Source organism: Desmodus rotundus, chromosome 11, assembly GCF_022682495.2.
Source record: "Desmodus rotundus isolate HL8 chromosome 11, HLdesRot8A.1, whole genome shotgun sequence".
Classification (NCBI taxonomy): Eukaryota; Metazoa; Chordata; class Mammalia; order Chiroptera; family Phyllostomidae; genus Desmodus; species Desmodus rotundus.
Genome location: NC_071397.1, coordinates 29,364,342 through 29,384,000, shown reverse-complemented (window position 1 = coordinate 29,384,000; position 19,659 = coordinate 29,364,342). Strand labels below are relative to the sequence as shown.

General features: G+C 39.5%; 1 protein-coding gene across 1 annotated transcript in view; it reads right to left on the bottom strand.

Moving 5' to 3' along the window:
* Window positions 1-19,659, bottom strand: part of COL19A1 (collagen type XIX alpha 1 chain) — a 335,696-nt gene that overhangs the window by 47,237 nt on the left and 268,800 nt on the right. The window contains exons 19-33 of the mRNA XM_045184877.2: window positions 16,187-16,222; window positions 15,329-15,364; window positions 15,183-15,236; window positions 14,471-14,524; window positions 13,015-13,068; window positions 12,235-12,324; window positions 11,352-11,396; window positions 11,166-11,243; window positions 8,899-8,934; window positions 8,749-8,793; window positions 8,600-8,653; window positions 7,265-7,306; window positions 3,553-3,657; window positions 3,414-3,467; window positions 2,639-2,692 (exon numbers count right to left, since the gene is read on the bottom strand). Of these exons, the coding sequence (XP_045040812.2) occupies window positions 2,639-2,692; window positions 3,414-3,467; window positions 3,553-3,657; window positions 7,265-7,306; window positions 8,600-8,653; window positions 8,749-8,793; window positions 8,899-8,934; window positions 11,166-11,243; window positions 11,352-11,396; window positions 12,235-12,324; window positions 13,015-13,068; window positions 14,471-14,524; window positions 15,183-15,236; window positions 15,329-15,364; window positions 16,187-16,222 (837 nt within the window). The remainder of the gene's footprint in view (window positions 1-2,638; window positions 2,693-3,413; window positions 3,468-3,552; window positions 3,658-7,264; window positions 7,307-8,599; window positions 8,654-8,748; window positions 8,794-8,898; window positions 8,935-11,165; window positions 11,244-11,351; window positions 11,397-12,234; window positions 12,325-13,014; window positions 13,069-14,470; window positions 14,525-15,182; window positions 15,237-15,328; window positions 15,365-16,186; window positions 16,223-19,659) is intronic.

Here is a 19,659-nt window from a genome sequence, read left to right as displayed (position 1 = left end):
TCCTTCCTTTTCTTTTTAGTTTCGACACTGAATCAGTGTAGAGATGCCAAGTAGGTCTTTAGGTAGTCGAATTTATAAACTTGGGATTCACTAACCTTTGATGACCACATTAAACTTTAAAATAAACCTCAGTCCATAAATTAAAAAAAATCATTCTCAGCAGTCTTTTTCTGAACAAGCTGAAATTTTGTAGTCGGGGTAAAAGTTACTAGGGAGGCCTAAAGGGCAATAAGATAATTTTAGAGGACAAGATGGCCATTGCAGAAGACAGATGCATAGTAAAGAGCAGGACAGTCAATTTAGCATATAATGCCAAACTAAAATACAAATTAAAATTTACTGCATAGGTGTTCAGGGACCACTAAGTTCTTTCCCCACTCTGATATTTTGGTTTTTCAAGTGCTTGCTCAGTTGCTACCAAGAATATTTATTTATTTATTGTAATAATTTATGGCTGACAACATTTTCATGTCCTACTTTTAAATTATTATCCTGAAGTATTGTAGGAAGGCCTGCATTCCAAGCAAGAATTTACTCTGTAAGTGGTGTGTTCTACTGGTTGCTTACTAGTCGCTACCTTGAGCTGTGAAACAACATCCGCAAAGACAGAGGATACCGTCACTTTTCTAAGAGCAACAAAGAGACAGGCAATGCCTCTCTCTAAGTTCCCAGATGGATTAAATTGAAGATGTAAGAATTAGAAGTCCTCCAAGAGATGGGGTATGCCCCTTTATCTCTTCTACTCTGAGTACAACAGGTACTGAGGATGTGGTAGGACTAGTTATTGGTGTGCATATTAAAATAGTATAGTGTATTAGCCAGTTAGAAATGTATATAGTCTTGATCGGTTCCATTCTCTTTAGTCAACAAATTATAATTTAAGGTAGTATGTGAGTCTAAGTAGAAGACAAGCTGATATTTACTATTTTCCATCTGTCGGAGAGGCAAATGTTGCTTTGCCACATTATGCCCCAAATGGTCCAGCTGAGCCAGTATGTTACTTCAGGTTCATTAATATAATTTGTGAAGAAACAACTGAAAAGAATCTCCTTCTCAGCTTGCTGGAATTCCCTATGTAATAAGAGTCTTGTGAAAAATTTTGTGTACTCTGTGTTAAAGAATCCATAAGGTGTCCTTAAGAAAGAATACACTAAGATAGTAGAAGAACAATAATCAATTTTAGCTCACCGAGAGGAAGAAGTATCCCATTAAATCAATAAAAATTAACTTCTAATAAATTTAACTTAGAGTCATTTATAAAAAGCCTGAATTACAATTATTTCCTGGTCTTTTTGTTATTACCTTCTCAATTGCCTCTAAAGTCTGCCTCTTGAATCTAGGCAGTTAACAGCTGTTAGACTGTTAGAATCAGATACTGTGCTTGTTTCAGTGAAACTTTGCATGGAGCATGAAGAAGCAAAAGCTCAATAACTCTTACTTATTTTGAAAATAAAATGCCTTTACAGTTTTATTTATGAATGAAAATAAATATTATATTTCTTTGTTCTTTAACTTTTAACTCAGAAAAATTCAAGAGCCAATCCCCAGTTTTCTGGACAATCAATATTAATGAAAAACAGTAACACACGATAATAATTTATAATGTGAAATATAACTCCAACTCAAAAACTAGATCTACTTCATATAGCTATGATTTTCTGCACTAACATCAAGGTTAATATATGCCAGATGGCTTACTTACTTTCATTAAGAACTATTAGTATCAGAACTGTTTAACTAACAACAATTCATCATCCTAATTGGTTTTTCTGAGTTAATGTGAGTTACGCAGGAAAAGAGTGATACCCTGAGCGTCACCATGGCTTTGAGGCAGAAATTATACCATCATCTCAGAAACACATTCGACATTGAACCTTAGCCTGGGGGTAGGCAGCGGATTTAACTAGTCCAATCAGATCCTTTTCTCCCAAGAGTTTGAAAGTTGAGCAGAGACATTGACAAACCAAGGTCATTGAAGTTGAGTCATGTTATAACAGGGTCCCAGGGAAGTCCTGCTGAGTTTTGGGGGCTATTCTTTTTTTTTTTTTAAAGATTTTATTCATTTATTTTTAGAGAGGGGGAGGGAGAGAGAAAGAGAGGGAGAGAAACATCAATGTGTGGTTGTGTCTCTCATGCTCCTACTGGGGACCTGGCCCGCAACCCAGACATGTGCCCTGACTGGGAACTGAACTGGCAACCCTGTGGTTCACAGGACGGCACTCAATTCCATGAGCCTCACCAGCCAGGGCAATGGGGGCTGACTATTCTTATCTCTAGGGTTGTTTGTTAACTATTCTTTCAATTCTACCAGCAACCTTGGAATATTTGTCAGTGAATCATCCCTTCTCCAACCGTTGCTCTTATTTTGAGAGAGCTGGAATTATCATCTGCTACATGAAAATACAAACATAGTAACTGATATATTAACTTTGTGCTTCAGTTTCCTTGTCTTAAAAACTGGACCGTTGGTAATGAACCTAAGCATATTATTATTTAAAATGTGCTAACATTTGCAAATACCTACCTAGTCATTGCTTTTATTTGTGTTAGCATTAAGCTAGAAAAAATGATGTCTTTCTTTTGTTGAGTTACATAAAAAGAATCAATAAGACTATTTTATCAGAGAATAATCTCTTACCTCGTCACCTTTCCCCCCAGGTATCCCAGGGGAGCCTCGTTCTCCTTTGCTTCCCTGAAAAGACAGTGGATTCAGCTAGCATATTCAATCATTTTGTCATCTTTTGAAACAATGACAATATCTCTTCTCAAGACACTTGGTCCATGTAATTTGGGCAGAATTGGGAAACAAATAAATGACATTTGTAAATGGCTCTATATCAATTTATCAAAATATTTTTGCAAAAAGTAGTGTATATGAAAATGGGTTTTGTCCATGTATCCTTTATAGTTGTTCCTGAAAACCCTTCCCCCCATTACCCCCTCCCACCTCCCCTCTGGTTACTGTCAGATTGTTCTCAATTTTAGTGTCTCTGGTTATATTTTGTTTGCTTTCTTCTTTTGTTGATTAGGTTCCAGTTAAAGGTGAGATCATATGGTATTTGTCCTTCACCACATGGCTTACTTCACATAGCATAATGCTTTCCAGTTCCATCCATGCTGTTGCAAAGGGTAGGAGCTCCTTCTTTCTCTCTGCTGTGTCATATTCCATTGTGTAAATGTACCATAGTGTTTTTTAAAAAATTTTTATTGTTATTCAATTACAGTTGGTAGGGGGTGGAAGCAAGGGAGGGAGGTGGGTTTGGCTGGTGTGGGGGGAATGGTGGGGAAAATGCAGACAACTGTAATTGAGCAACAATAAAATAATGTAAAACAAAACAAAAGAAAATGGGTTTCCTTTTTTTCACACTGAATTGGAGGTCACACAAAGGAGAATGAAGAAGAGACTTCCTTACCTTTGGTCCCTCTCTGCCTGGGATTCCTGGAGGGCCCCGTGGTCCTGTGTCACCCTAGAGAAGATAGGAGAGTGACAGATCTGAGAGAAGGTACTGTGTGTCACCTACGAGCCCATCGACATTCCGCCTGCCTTTGTACCTTCCGGGCTGGAGAATCGTGCTTCCCAGGCTCACCAGCGCCTCCATCTTCTCCTTTGTTGCTTTTCGGTCCAGGGACACTGGTTTGGCAGTTGCCACAAAAGTTCTGATGAGTTTAAAGATAAGGTGACTGAGAGATTCATCAAAGTCATCTACAAAAGTGAGATCTGATCAAATTTGAAGTTCTATCTGAACTTTTGTCAGAGATAAGTGATACAGCAATTGCTATGTTACTACTTTTAGTTTTTAGAAACTAAATTTATCCAATTTGAAAAGACTACTTCTTGTGAGGTAAAAGTTACTTATGAACCTAGTCAGTGATATCTGTTTATGATACTGGTGAGCTTCTGTTTAAGAAAATATGTCTGTGATGATATTTTAAAAGAAGATTCTAAATAAATAAGGAAAAGACATGTAAGTCAAGAACTCAGGCTGAGTTTCAATTGCTTAGCAGCATGTTCAAAAGGAGAGGTAGTATTAAAGTTTGGAATAACCATCAGCATTACAGAGTTATACAACCAATAGCATAAATCCTTAAAAGAGAAAGAGAAAGCTGTGAAGAAAGGATTTTTTCCTTCTGAAAGCAAAATTAGTTGGAGAACCATACACACAGTTTACCAACATTTTATTTGTCAGTGGAAGCACTCATGTGAGAAATAATTACTTGAGTGACTTGGACTTGGCTTCTATGTCAAATGCAAGTACAGATAGGAAATCTAAGTGGAATTACCTCTCCGTTGCCTTCTCTGTAACCTTTAGCTGATATGGAAAGGCTTGAATTTAAGTATCTGAGCTCACAAGATAAACTTCTTATCACATGGTTAAAGAAAAAGTGTCTGTGGAAAGCCTTAGGAAGGTTCATTTTTAAATAAACTGTTAAATAAAAATATGATCAGGAAAGGCACAGAATAGGGACCATTGAATAGGGAGAAAGTTTAGTTTTAACAGTTGACCGAAGGCAGGACAATATAAGCTTCTACTCTTTCATCCTTTTCATCAAAGGTAAGAATGTTGAAATGTGAAAAGGGAACTAAAGATTGCTATTGTTGAAGCTAGCAAAAAATCTGCCCATGATTATTCAAGTTCAATATTTTTTAAAAAGATTTTACATATTTATTTTCAGAGAGAGGAAAGGAGGGAAAAAGAGAGGAAGAGAAACATCACTGTGTGGTTGCCTCTCACACACCCGCCACTGGGGACTTAGCCCACAACCCAGGCATGTGCCCTGACTGGGAATCAAACCAGCAACCCTTTGGTTCACAGGCTGGCACTCAATCCACTGAGCCACACCAGCCAGGGCTCAAGTTCAATATTTTTGACCCAGTGAATAGCAGCATAAGTCTGATTTCAAAAAAAAATATGCTCCTTGGAAGACTAATTTTGTATGATATTGAAAATATCTAAAGCAACTTATCTAAACAAAAATGCTGGACTAAAGAGTTTTCGTTATGGTGGTCCTCCTTAGAGCTGGGACATGGTGATAGAAAAGGGAGCTCAAGTGTTCAATGTCTCCCAAACTAGTTTTAACACTAGGATTTTTCCACAGAGTTAATGTGTTGGTAGAGGAGTTAAAAATACATATACAATTGTAGACGACCCCTTGTATCTGAAAACTATGATGAGAGAGAGGTCTGAGGACTCCTGAGAACCAAAAAGGTTTTCATACTTAAAAAAGTATGAAGAAGATGAATTACTGTGTCTGTAGACATACACATAAATGTGGCATATCAATACAGAGCAAAACCTTGGCATATCAATGTGCAATAACATTTTAGAATGGGTTATTCAATTGATTATTTTAATAAAATATAAGAGATGGTAATCAGTATGAGTCAATAGAATTTTCTAAGAGTCATTTCAAACTGACCTCATTTTTTCTTTTTTTTTTTGTTTAGGGTCACCAGAATGGTAAATTAAAGGAAACTAGATTACATTAAGCTTCCTGAAAAAATATCTTAAGACTTTCTCATGAAGAGAGTGAGGATGCACTAGTTACTGGCTGACACATGATCTCATTCAAAGAGGGAACGACACACAGAGAAGCCACAGGGCAGTCTTCGACAGGCGTCACTTGGGCCTGGAATCACTTCAGGTTTTTCCAATATTTTAATCAAAGATATTTTTGAAAACGGAAAGCAGGATGGTGAAGTTTGCTAAAGACTTAAGATAGACAAGGAGAGTTCATCTGTTGGGTGACAGGATCGGGATTTAAAATGTCATTATTAACTTGGCCTAATGGATCCAATAGCCAATGTAAATTCCTGTATTAGATTTTGCCTGGGGGGACTACATGTTTCCCTATTCTATCGAATACAGTTTGTTGGGACTGCCAGTCCAGATGTCCTGCCCACCTCTCACCGCCAATCAGCTCTCATGGGTCTCAGAACCGCAGCTGAGACTCTAGGAATGGCACAACTGGCATAGAACATTTGTCACAGGGGTGCCGCCCTGATGAAACGATCCGCTTCTGAGACCCTTGGAGTCCTAGTCCCTCTTCCCATCGGCCTATTCACAGTCTTTTTGTCTGTTCTGTGAGCCACCCCATATTCTATAGGGACATTCATTTCTGCTTATGTGTAGAAATTTTTGATCCTCAAAGACCGGTATTTTGGAATGACATAAGACTTACAATTCTGCTATTTATAACATTACTGCTCTTGAAAAGAACCTAAGACAATGTCTGAGGACCTATTCCTGTGTTAATTGTACACATACTAGATGTGTGGCCCAGAGTAAGTTACTTAACTAACTGTTGGGAACTTCAGTCTCTCATCCTCAAACGGGGACACTACCGCAGCCTACACACACAGGGTAGTTGTGAGGTTGAGTGAGAGGCCATCCGACTATTATGTAAGTCATTGTGCAAACTGGGCGGGTGCTGGGAGTATGAAATAAATCACATATACACACACGTAGCCTAAGTGTATGCACGTGTATTTGTGTGTGTACACGTATACACTCTCCACTCACACACAGACATAAAACACATAAGGTTTGAATACAAGGTAAAGAGACAGATTTTCCTCTGGGTTCACTCCATCTTAGCATACCACAAACACGCAAATACACAGCGTTATGGGTGTCCCATTATTGTTCTGCCTCTACCTGCTTTACACAGGGAGGTATTAGAGAAAAAAATGGTAGCAAGATTTATCCCCTATGAGTTGGAGATAGCTATATTTTTTTATTTACTAGAGTAACAGGTGTTAGGGCAATTGCTGGCTTTGGACTTTTAGAGTTCATTTTGTAAAATCCCAAGCCATCAAACCTCAGCCTCACAAGCTGGCTGTTTATTGAGCAGCACTGGTTTTCATCCTCGGTCTGGACAGGGCAGAGAGACTGGGAGAAGGACAGGGTTTCTAGCAGTGAGCCGGGGTGAGTAAACGCCCATTAAGAGAGGAGAAAATGAGCTACTCCATTCAGTGAGCATCAGCGACACCATTCTTCCCTGTAGCTCAGCTCAGAACCACCATTTCTCCCCTCCCCCACCCTTCTACACCCAAAATGAGATGGGGGCCATGAAGGGAGTAGAGGGATTAATGTAAAGGGAACAGGGTACATAGAAATATGTGTTTTTCTATCTTACATATATTCTGCCATTTAAAAATTGAATTTTAATGTAGGCTAAACAATTCATTCAATTTCTGATATAGATTCCCTTTTTGGTTTTTCCTGAAAATTAACACAGAATTTCTTACATAGCAACAAAGTACCTTGAGCAAAACACCGATGTCTCCCAAAAGAGGAAGTGCAATCTATGGTGGAGAAAGAAACAAATACATGTATTTATACACACACAGGCACCCAAGGCAACACAAACATACAAGGCAATGTAGACATTTTTGAGAAAATCACTCTTCCTCTACTATGAACACCCAAACGCATGCATATTATTGCTTTGATTCTGCATCTCTATTTTATATTTTCATGTCCATGGCAAGCAACCTTTATGCCGGTCCTAACATATTATTGGTTTTACACTTGCTCTTAGCCAAAAGGCTGAGAACAATTTATTGTTAGTTTTAAATAATGCATAATGGTAAATCATTTATTTAAAAAAACCCACTCCTCTGCCCGGCAAATTATCAGGTTGTTGGGAAATATGAAAATTACTGGGTGAGTTTGCCTTAAAGTTCTTTCTCACTGAAGTCCCTAAGCGCCTATATGTGGTTGAAGTGATGGGCAATGCGGATACTGAGGGAACTCAGGCAGTGTTCTGGCCTCATGTCTTAAATTGCCCCTTAAAAGAGACACTGCAAACCCAAGGAACGCTTTATAAGATTCCCAGAAGACGCACCATCATTCTTTCGAAGGTGGAGTTAAATTATGGCCGAATATGCCGCTGCATGTAGCTTATAAAGGCACATAAGGCCCAACCAGTGTGGGAAGTAGAAGGATTTGTGAGGCTTAGAAACAAGAGGCCAGATTTAGATTTTATTATACAAAACTCTTAATACAATGTCATGTACCATAAGGCCTCTCAGATTGTAGAAGCTGATTCTGAAGCTATCTAAAGGGATTTCATTGTCACTGAAAGAAAGGTTTAACCTAGAATAAAACTTTGGAACACATTTAGTGCCTACACTCATTTTGTAACAGCTCATTCAAGCCACTTTTTGTAATTTAATCATTTCATCATTTTAAAACCTCAGAATCAATGGATCTGTACCATACTGTAAGTAACTTACCTGCAAACTTCTATTTAGACAAATGAAATTCATTTAGTCGCCAGCATTAGAAAGAATAGAAATTGTGGCTATATATTTTAACTCAGTTTTCCATGGGATTGAGACATTATATGCCAAGCTCAGCCTGGGGCAAAGTTGTACAGCTGAATTATACCCTCAGGAAATAAGTATCCATCACACACACAAAAATGCTGACACAGCTGGAATTTTTTTTTCCCTTCTACAAAATAATGGGGACAAACAAAATCACCAAGCAGTCACTGAGCATTCTAATTAGTTCGGACAGCAAAACTTGCTTGGTAGGCTGTTTGGCTTCTGGGTGTATTAAGGATACATAAATCAGGCAGTCTGTCAACATACCGGGTCACCTGGGGGGCCTGGAAGGCCTGGCTTTCCATCCTTCCCCGGAGCTCCCTGAAAATGGAAACATCACGCTCAGTCTTGGTACAGTGGCACAGGGGCAGATTAAAACAAGTGTGGCGGGAGGAGTGGGTCAAGACTGTCCTTACATGATTCCCTGGAGTTCCTGGCAATCCAGGGAGACCTCGAGGACCCTGGAGAAGGAGGAAAATAGTTACTTATGAGGACAGTCTTTCAGTCATTTCCCCCAACTAGCAAGCTGGATTTGCTGTGCCAAATAACTTGATTAAGTAGCTTACCTGAATACCTGGCGCTCCAGTTGGTCCTTGGGGGCCCTAAGTAGAATGAGATCCAATGATCAGAATTCTGCCAGGAATTTCCATAAATCATCCAAGTAGACTAAAGGGCGAAGTATTGCAATGTACTTAGTGGAAGAACAGGGCTTGCCACCACGCACATTGTGAAAACTCTCTGGAAAGTCAGCCAAGACTTCAGGGTGACAGGTAAACTCTTAATTAGATGCCTGTTACTGGAAACATCAACATGATTTTGCTCAGGCTCCTGGGTGTCTCTCTCCATACCGTCATCTGTCCCTGTGCCTTCACGGACGCACAAACATTGCATCCAGATCCTCTCCATTCAGAAATTGACTGCCCACAGGGTAACCAGATCAGGGTTTCCTTCCCGTTCTGCTTTCTACTTTGTGTCATTTCTATTTGAAGAAATTTCCAGAACCAGTGTCCAGTGACAGGAGTAGGAAGTAACACATTAATCAGTTGTTTGTTTCTACTTCAGCAAGTGGGAATTTGGTGTAACTAGAACGAGGCTGGGTGATTATCAGTGACCCTAATGGTGATAGGTCTACCCCTAGTACACAAGGTCTGTCTGGAAAAAGTCCAACCATTGTTAATACAATGAGAATGGCTTGTATGACATTGATACAACCTGGCAGCCAAGGAGACTGGGCTGGAATGCACATGTGTGAACAATGATGACTTCACTGTATTAGTCAGTGGGCGGTAGATGCCATTGAATGAGCATGTGTACTGTGTGGCCATCACATTCAAAATGACTGAGCGAGTAGAGCAATGAATCTGTATCAAATTTTGAGTTAAGCTTGAACATTCCTTCCCCGAAACTATTCAGATGGTTCAGAAGGCTGCAGCTATGGGTAACTGGTGATTGGCAGCTATGTCACAACAACATGCCTGCTCATGCATCGTGTCTCATGAAGAGTTTTTTGGTGAAACATCAAATCACCCAGGTGACTCAGCCCTCCTTCAGCCCAGATTTGGCACCCTGTGACTTCTGGCTTTTCTTAAAACCAAAATCACCTTTGAAAGGGAAGAGATTTCAGACTGTTGATGAGATTCAGGAAAATACGACAGGGCAGCTGATGGTGACTGGGAGAACTGTGTGAGGTCCCATGGTGCCTACTTTAAAGGGGACTGAGGCGTCACTGTCCTATGTACAGTGTTTCTTGTATTTTGTATCTTCTTCAGGAAAGGTTCTATTTTTCATATCACATCGCTGGATACTTTCTGGACAGCTCTTGTATAACCATGGACCACTGAATGAGGCACTGACAACCTAAGGAAAGAGCTGGTTTCTCTGCAGCTGGTTTCATTAACTGCTCACAAACATTTCCTTTCTTATTTTTAAAAATAAATATTCATATCACTGCTCTTGTCAAAGCTACTTTTACTTCCCTTCTACTTATGCTGTTCTTATTATTTTTATTTTTTGCTTCAACCTGCTCCACTCCCTTAATAATTTTCCAATCAACTTTTTAAAATTTTGTTTAATCTCCCATCTCTTTTATATTCTTGCTCTGGAAAATCAAACACCAGTCACAAACACCATAGCCATTCACGATTTACACTTTCTTTTAGCTCTCACAATAACTTCATTACACAAAATTAATGTCATTAAAATAAACATATTTCCATTTTTCTTGTTTCAGAATCCTTATGTTTTTAATAGCAAATAAAAAGCTTTTTTGCTTATTACTATTTAGTCAATAAGAAGGTATACAGTGGTCATTATTATCAGGCCCTGTCCTTATAGCTAAAACATGTCAAAAAAACTCTATTCTTTGTCTTAACTGTTAAAACAATGTCTATTCTCTCTTCTTTAAGATAATTTAGAGATTTTTGCTATCCCATTCATACATACTCTATTCACTTTAACTTTTAACTTTTATCTTATTTTAGTTAAAAACAAATAGTAATTTAAAATAATCTCTAGTATTAGGTATTCTTGTGACCTCACAAACACTCACTGGCACTTTCTGCATATACAGAACAGAGAAATAAGAGGTTACATCACCGCTCAGGTCCTAGAACCAGTGTCTGCGCGATCAGTCCGTGAGTCAGCGCACCGTGAGCGCCCTCTACTCTCAGTGATGCGACCTCAGCGCCGTTTCATTCTCTCCCTCTGTCTAGCGTCTATTGGTATTTCCTTCTCTGACTATTTTATGTTTTTCTCCTTTCTAACTTTGTCACTAGGTTTTATTTCACAATTTGGAATCAACAGGGTTTCAAAAGCTCAACTGAATTTCACTTACCGTTCGGCCAGGAATTCCTAACCCTGGAGGGCCTGTGTCGCCTGGGGAACCATGGACACCTGGCAGTCCCCTTTCACCCTGTAAAGTGAGGTGCTTCTGTTAGTGCGAGGCTTGAGGGATGCGACTTTTCTTGCTGTATTTTATTAATTATTAATTCTTAAAAAATTATCTCTGATATTTTTATACCTTTGGTCCACGTGGACCAGGTGTTCCAGGATTTCCATCTAATCCCTCAAAAAAAAAAAGACATGAGTACATTTCTTTTTTCTAAAAAGGTTAAAAACATTTTAGAAATCATAATTCAAAAGTGTCTTATTGTTGCTTCTTCTCAAATAAACCTTTTTCTATAAAAGAATAGCAAACAAAGAATACAAATTTCATTAGGTTATGGGTTTTGTATAGTTGCATTAAAATATGTTTTCATCTTTAAAATAAGGCATCTGAGTGCAACAGGGGAAAATTGGGACAACTGTAATAATACAACAGTAAAAAAAAAACTAAGGCATCTGACACTGAGAACTATTTATTATTAATTGATATAAAAGGTCAAAGGAGATGAGAAAATGCATATAAAATAGGCGAATTGGTTATTTAGATATTTCTATCTAACAAGTTCTCTGTGTCCTGGAAATAGCCTGGACCACAAGGACATTTTCTTCAAATTTCTTCAAATGACCACCTATGGCCAGACCTGCGGAGGTCCTGGAAAGGACATTTAAGGCATTTCTTCTGTTTCAACATAGTGCCCTGGGGAGGCTTATGATTTAAAACCAGTGTTCCTTACTAGGCTCCATAGATCCCTGAAGAACCTGTGCCTTCTGCAGAGGGAGCCTATGACTCTTCCAAAACTGGCTGTAAGATGGTGTGTGTATGTGCATTTTTGTCAGAAGAGGACTCTTTGCTTGCATCAAATTTACAGAGATTGGGGAATATCATTAAAGAATAAGATGGATAGTTATTTTTCTGCAGATGTAGACATGTTCCTATTCTTGTAATCTGAAACTGGGAACATACAACTGGTAATTAACAATCTTTCAAGGGAAATATTAGTAAAAGGGCTGGTACTTACTGGTTCTCCTGGCAGGCTTTTTCCTGGAGGACCAGTCTCACCTTTTGGACCTGGAAGCCCAGGAGGGCCTATAATCCCACCTGGATCTCCCTGAGGAAAACACGGTAAGATTCTTACCTCATTGCTCAAGTTCAGAGTGGGAGGGGCGGAGGTAGTAGTTTCCATTGTTTTAAGACACCATTATAGCCAGTCAAACTTCATTCTCTCATTCAACAATATTTACTAAGTGCCTCATTCAGGCCAGGCACTGTTGTAGTTAAATACATTTAGATTTTGCAGTAAGTTATGTTAACAATAAGTTCAATGGTATCACGACATATGCATGTTCATAAACTTATGCACAATAAAGGCATTTATTCATAAAGTTCTTTAGCTGATCTTTATGTTTTCTTTAAGTTACTCCCCAGTAATGGTTTGACATTAATATACTATTCCCACAGAGACAGCAAGAAACAGGTCCTGAAAAATTGAGACTTCTTAAGGTCTATACCAGAGTCAGCAACGGAGCCTAAAACAGACCTTCTGAGTCTTAGATCTTCATCCCTAAGTTAGTTCATTTTGTCCTGGTGTGTTTTTATGCCCGAGCCAGGGCTGCCACAAGTGCCAGACTTCAGGCGGCATCACTCACACCGCGGTTTTTGTGACTGTCTCTGCCCTGCACCATCCCGGCAGCCTAGTCCTGCTCTTTCACTTCCCCTATGCCCTTCGACCCCCTGTTCCTTCCTCCTACCTAGCTCCTTAATACAAAGGAGTAGAAAATGAGTAATATGGAAGCTATACCTTTTCTCCTTTAATGCCTTGTTTTCCTGGGATACCATGTTCTCCCGGCAATCCCTAGATAATTCAGAATTAAAGGGAAAGAGCCATTAGAACACCTCCTATTATAACAACATTTCTGCCTGTGGGTCTTTGTCAGGAGAACAGAATTTAACATATAAAGTATGTGGAGATGAGTTGCTTTTGGTCTGTTGGAGAGGGAAAAACGTTAGTGAAAATATGTGGCTTGTTGTTTCAAGGGAAGTAACCAGATGGAATGAGATAGAAAATAAGGGCAAATTGAACCAAAGGCCCCATCCATTGTATGCCAAGAAGGGGTGGGAGGATGATGGTTCAGAGAGACAATGGGTAAATAGGAAAATACGCTTTTATAATATTCCAGCAACAGGGGCTCTTTCTCTTTTGATTTTGTTCTCTTTTGAAGCTCTAGCCACTACACTTCGCCTAATTTCATGGGCATCTTGTGGCTCCATCTGTGCCACCAGCGTTTCCTCACTTTTCATCAGATCTCTTGACTAGGTACACCTGGGATGCTTCATTAACTGGCTCGGGGGCGGGGGGGGGTGTGTGCAAAAAGCTTAGCTCTATGATCTGAATGTTTAAAGTACCAAGCAGAACAAAGTGAGCTGAAAGATAAACCTCTGGAGCATGGAGAATAGAGCTAGAGGTCAGGGGGCTGTCTCCAAGATGATGGCAAAAGGAGAGATTGGGACACTTGTCTAGGGCACTGAAATTGTGGCCAAACAGAGAGCAGTTTCCAAGAAGATAAGGTCAAGCATTTTTCCCATTTTACTCAAGTGAGGAAGGATGGTGTGTGTTAGCTCCCAAAGTGTCAGAAGGCTAGGGAGATATGTGTGTATGTGTGTGAGTGTAAGAGAGACAGAAAGAAAAAGAGAGAGAGAGAGAGAGAGAATATGAGTCCACTAAAGCTAGATTTTAATGAAACTTGAGGATCTTTCTCCAACTGCATTATAGAAATATTTTCAGCCAAAAGACTTGTTCTTTTTGGAGGTTCTCTCAAGAAAACAACAATGGAAGTTTTGGAAGTTTTTTGTTTTTTGTTTTAAATGGAGAATTAAACCAGAACCCATGCATAATGGAATTGCTTGCTTTCATTTTTGGTTTTCCTTATTTCTTTCAATGCTTCCCATCTCCTTTACTACTGGCACACCACTGACAAGCACATCCAAATGATAGTTTAGTTAACTTGTGTCCCAAAGACCAACTTATTAGGCTACTGATATTCAAAAGGACCTCACATGAATATATGAAGGTTCTAGCCTTCCCCAAAGCCCCTGACATTAGGTGTGGTCAGTTTCAGTGGTAAAGAAGATGACCTATGTCTTTGGAAAATGCAGTATAACTCAGTCACATGAACAGATGTTGACCTTATTTAAAACATGCCTCAGTCTCAACTTAATTTTCCAGTATCAAATACAGTTGTATCTACTATACATACAATATCTCCCGGGAGTCCTCTGGGTCCCATAGAGCCTGCAGGTCCTTGCTGACCCTAAAACAGAAGTATGTATTTTAACTTGCCTAAGAAATTGTAACTGAATATATGTAAAGCATGCCGTGACTTGTATTGTATAAAGATCAGCTTTCCACCACCCTACCTCCTCTGTATAATACAGAAATGTGCTTTGTGCTCATAAAGATAGTTTCAAGATGTTCTCGTTTAAGTGGGTCTGTTCTCGTCAGCAGGTGAGGCCTGGATAGCTTGCCTTACCTGGTGGGAGCACATCACATTAATCTCTCCCGCACCTGCCAACAGCAGGTCTTCTTGGGACACTTCCCCAGAATCCCAGATGGGGAACTCAAGCATCTCAGGCAGGCACAATTTTGGTGTAGTAATCGAACCCTGAATCCTGTTTACTTTAACAATATAGTTCAGGGTCACAGATTTAGCTCACATCATTTACTCTTGATGCTTCTAGGGATGCTATTGTACATTCTGAAAAATATTGTACATTCTGAAAACTCCTATTGTGAACCAAAAGGCACAGTTACTATGTATGTAATACATGCAGCAAATGGGGGCCTATCACCATGGAAACATGATAAAACCTCTGAGAACATTTGTAAAGAAAATGAGTGGCATCAGTGCACAGAGAAATGGCTATAACTGCAAATTATTTCCTCATTTATTTCAGTTATTTCTTACATACCTTTAGTCCTGGGCTTCCTGTTGATCCGGGGGGACCAGGGTCTCCAGGTTCACCCTAAACATATGGGTGGGAAGGAAAGGCAACTGGTTACTTTAATTTTCACATTATCATTAGGTTGAAGATACAGTTGAAGAATGTCAGATTACCTTTATTCCGTGTGATCCTATTATCCCAGGTTCTCCCTGTAAATAAAATAATCACTACAGATGTAATGCTTAAATTCAGATGGAGATGAGCATCTCTAATAATGAATTCATTTGCATTTCTACTAATTAACATACAACAAAGAGGGAAATTATGGACTCAAGGAGGGTTCATTCTAAAACATGATTTAAAATATTTATTGGTAATTAATAATGTTCCATTAGCAATCACTGCATTCTACACTTACCTGTCATCGTTATAATTTCTCACTGGTTAATCTTATATCTCAGAAAATTAAAAGTTCAGATGAGGAGATAGAGTAGAAGTTAAGTTGCTATGTCATGGTGATTTTACTATCAAGTATATATACTTAAAAAATGAGAACAAAATTAAACGTTATTCAAAAGATAATGATATTGGCTATACTGAGCTTGCTTTTATTATTTTCTGTAACTTATTAATGATCCTTTTGATAAAATTATCCTGTTTGATAAGTCCAATTTGTATCATTAACAGAACTTTTGAAAAAGGCCTGTATCTTGTATTTTAATTTTGTAGTTTAGATATCCTAAGTGGTTATATTTCAAAACATTCATTTATAATAAAAAATAGTAATGGTTTAAAAAAATATACACTACACAGACTGAATGTTAAAGTGTCATCACATGATAAAACTTCACAAGGTTTAAAAGTTCTCATTTATTAAAACAAAAGAGTCAAAATGCACAGAGGAAAAAGTAAAATTCTCAGGGACCTTATTTTATCAAATCTATTAGACTGCAAAGTAAACATACCAGACAACAGAGGGAAAGAAATCAATGAAGTAGAAAACCCAAGACAGTGATAAAACATCTACTTACTTTATCTCCCTTTTCACCTTTTGTGAAAGGTTCCCCCTAGGAAAATGGGTAGAAAACAGAATCAGCTGTGAACAGTTCTGGAAATCAGCTTTCCAGAACTGAAAGTGGACGCCTGCAGGCTAGCCCAGACCTCCGCTGGGGACAGGCCTCTGCAGGGATTCAGCCTGTGTGGCTTAACGGGAACCGAAGAGAATTAGTTAAAAAAAGAAAACTTTCATAGTCCCACAACGAACATAAGTTAATCATTCTAATACTATTTTGAGATCCTGAGTAGCTGACAAATTGAAATGCTGCCCAAGGCCAAAGTTTTCTTTCGCATGGTTTCCACAGAACGTGATCACACACACACACCCTTTCTCTTACTAGCTTCTGTTCCTGAAGTTCCATGGACATGATCTCATTTACTCTTACATCAGTGCTGTGGGGAAGAGATTGTCTCATTTCAAGCATGAGGAAAGAGACTCAGAAAGGTTCTGTAAGTTATTTGCCCTAAAACAGCATTCACTCACTTTGTTTCCTATTTATCCTGCCTATAAGCCCTGCAAATGTACAGATATAATTCATCTTGCCTATCATAGCATTTCTGGTGCACACTGTTGGTACCCAATAAAAATTTTGTAAATTAGAGAATTTATGCATTTTTCTATCCTCACCTGAGGTCATTTTTTCACTGCTTTCAGAGAGGGAGGAAGGGATTGAGAAAGAGAGAAACATGATTGGTTGCCTTCTAGTATGTGCCCTGACTAGGGATCAAACCCGCAATCTGGGTATGCGCCCTTGATTGGGAATCAAACCTGTGACCCTTTGTCTATAGGAAGATGCTCCAACCAATTGATGCTTACACCAGCCAGGGCAGTACATTAGAGAATTTAACGTTATGCAGATATTACGATAATAGATATTACAAAAATAGATTTTGTTAGTTTTATAGTGTATCAAACACTATTCCAATCACATTATATATATTAACATAGTTAATCTTCAGGTGTCAATGGAGTAGGTACTAACAGTATACTCATTTACAGATGAGGAAACTGAGTCACAGAGAAGTTAGGTAATTTCTCCAAGGTCACATAGCCAGTAAGAGGTTGTTTAGGATTTAAGCCCAGGCTTTGGTGGCTCGGTCTGTTTGATTTGATTTGTAATTTGATTTACCTATTATTTGAATGAGGTGAATTGACAATAAGGTAAAAGTATAAATTTAAAAACCATTTTAAAGAATGTTTCTTTTGTGCGAGAACTGTGAGAACCATCATAGACTACTCTCAGAAGTTCTTTCAGGGATTGCCATTTTCTTAAACAAATCACTATTGAGAAATAAGTGGTTACTAATGAACCTCTGTGATTTTCACCTCACGTCCTATGAACTAAGGTCTATGGGCTCACCTTCTGTCCCCTGTTTCCTGGCTCCCTTGCAGTTACATGGAGCCGTGCAGGTAGTTTTGGCAATGAAATGTGAGCAGAAGTGACATGTGGTACTCACAGGCTGAGGCAGTGAAAGCCCACTCATGGTCCTCCAGGCCCACTTCCCCTGCAATGTGGACTGTGAAGGCTGTGTATCCCACGTGGCTTAGCGGCACGGTGGTGATCAGCCTGTAACTAGGGTAGCGTGGAGAACACCCCACCCTCCCAACAGAACCTACTGGACATGCAGTGTGAGCAAGAGATAAGCTTTCATGGGTGAAGCCACAGGGATTTCTGGGGGAATTTGTTGCTTAGAGTAACCTCACCTACTCTGACTAGTATGCCCATATCTAGCCAACATCATTAAATCTCTTATTATTGGTTCACTTCAACACTTACATTCTTACCTTTCAGCTTCAATTCTTCAAAATCTACTTGAGTTTTAAGATAGGAAATGATGTTAATTAGGGGCCACAATACTTATGTAACAGCTTGTTTCTGCTTACATCACACTGCTTATGCCACTGCTCACTAAAGCCACCATCAACCCACATCGACTAAAGTAACTGGTTAAAACAAAGCAAAACAAAGTGAAACAAAACAAAACAAATCAAAAAACAGTAGCCTGCTTGTCTAGAGACTTGACGTTCTGTTCTCCCTCCAATGGCTATTAGCTAGGTCAAGCCACTTACCTTTAAGAACCTCTTTATCTGCAGAATCATGGGACCCAACTATATAACCTCTTACACATATTTTAGCTCTGATATGCTTTAGATCTAGTCAAATCTAAGTGTCCAGTGGGGGGACAAACTTCCACCCAGAACAGGTGGTTCAGAATTCAATTGGGCTGAAATTCTTGGATGAATTGTTTAAGCCTTCTGGTTATTATACAAAGTCAAGTTCAGATACTGTTCTGGAATAGCCAGGTTGAGACCACAAAGAACTAAACTTCTGTTCATAATAATGTGAAAAAATGTGCTCTTTTATGTGTAGGGGGGCGGGGAGACGGGCAAACAAAGATGTAGAAGGGAGGTGGGACAATTCAGGGGTGAAGAAGGAAGTGACAAGGAGAAGAGTTAAAGGAAAAGAAGCTTGTTCACCTGAGTGAGACAGATGGGGCTGAAGGTCATCTCCACAGGGTAGGTGGACTGCCCCCAAATGTTGGTGGTAGAGGGAAAGCAGAGGGAACCTGTGAGGAGCTGAGAAGTCCGCCAGTCCTTGCTACTTAGAGCACGATCCGCGGGCCAACACCAGGAGCACCACTTGGGAGCTCGTGAGAAAGGCAGCTTCCCAGGCCCCACCCCAGGCCTTACTGAATTAGAACCAGCGTTCCAGGAGGATCCCCAGGTGATTCAAGTGCACAACTGAGAAGCACTTTTCTAGCTAACTCACTGGAAGTTTCCCCTTTCTGCCTGGCCTGCCATGTGTCACGTGGAAACTAATTGTCAGTGTTTTGGAGGGGAGATGGTGGAGACCGGGAAAAGCAGCTGGGGGCTGGTCAGAGGCGCCAAGTACGGAACGTCGGGAATGAGCTAGTGGATGGAAGGGGCGGCAGCCGCCAGGCTGAATTTGTGGAGCGTGTGGGTTTCCCGGACGCTCTCGGAATCACCCAGTTGGGGAACCCTGATAAAGACCGTTCCTTCCTGCAGAGTGTGGTGGCTTGGCCTGGTGCTGAGGGCAAGCAGGACCCCTGAGGGTAGGAGAACTTAGGGTACGTGGGTAATGGCACTCATTGTAAAGATGCCTAATTCACAAACTGCATGTTTGGCTTTATAATATTAAATATTTTTAATAATTGTTCCTGATTGGCATGCAGGCATTTTAGAACCTCTTCATTCATTATCTCTGAAAAATCAATATTCCTTGTTTGTCCTAGCGAGGAAAGAGGTAAAAGTGATTTTTTTAACAAGTATTACTTTCTTTTAAAACAAAGGTGAAACACTTGCTAAGTGTGATTCCTGCCGATTCATTTGAAGACTGCCATAGGTTGTTTTTGTTTGCTTTTAGTAGCATTAATAAAGTTAGTTTTGTAACTAGGATTCATGTAATATCTGTAGGTGGTCCTATTT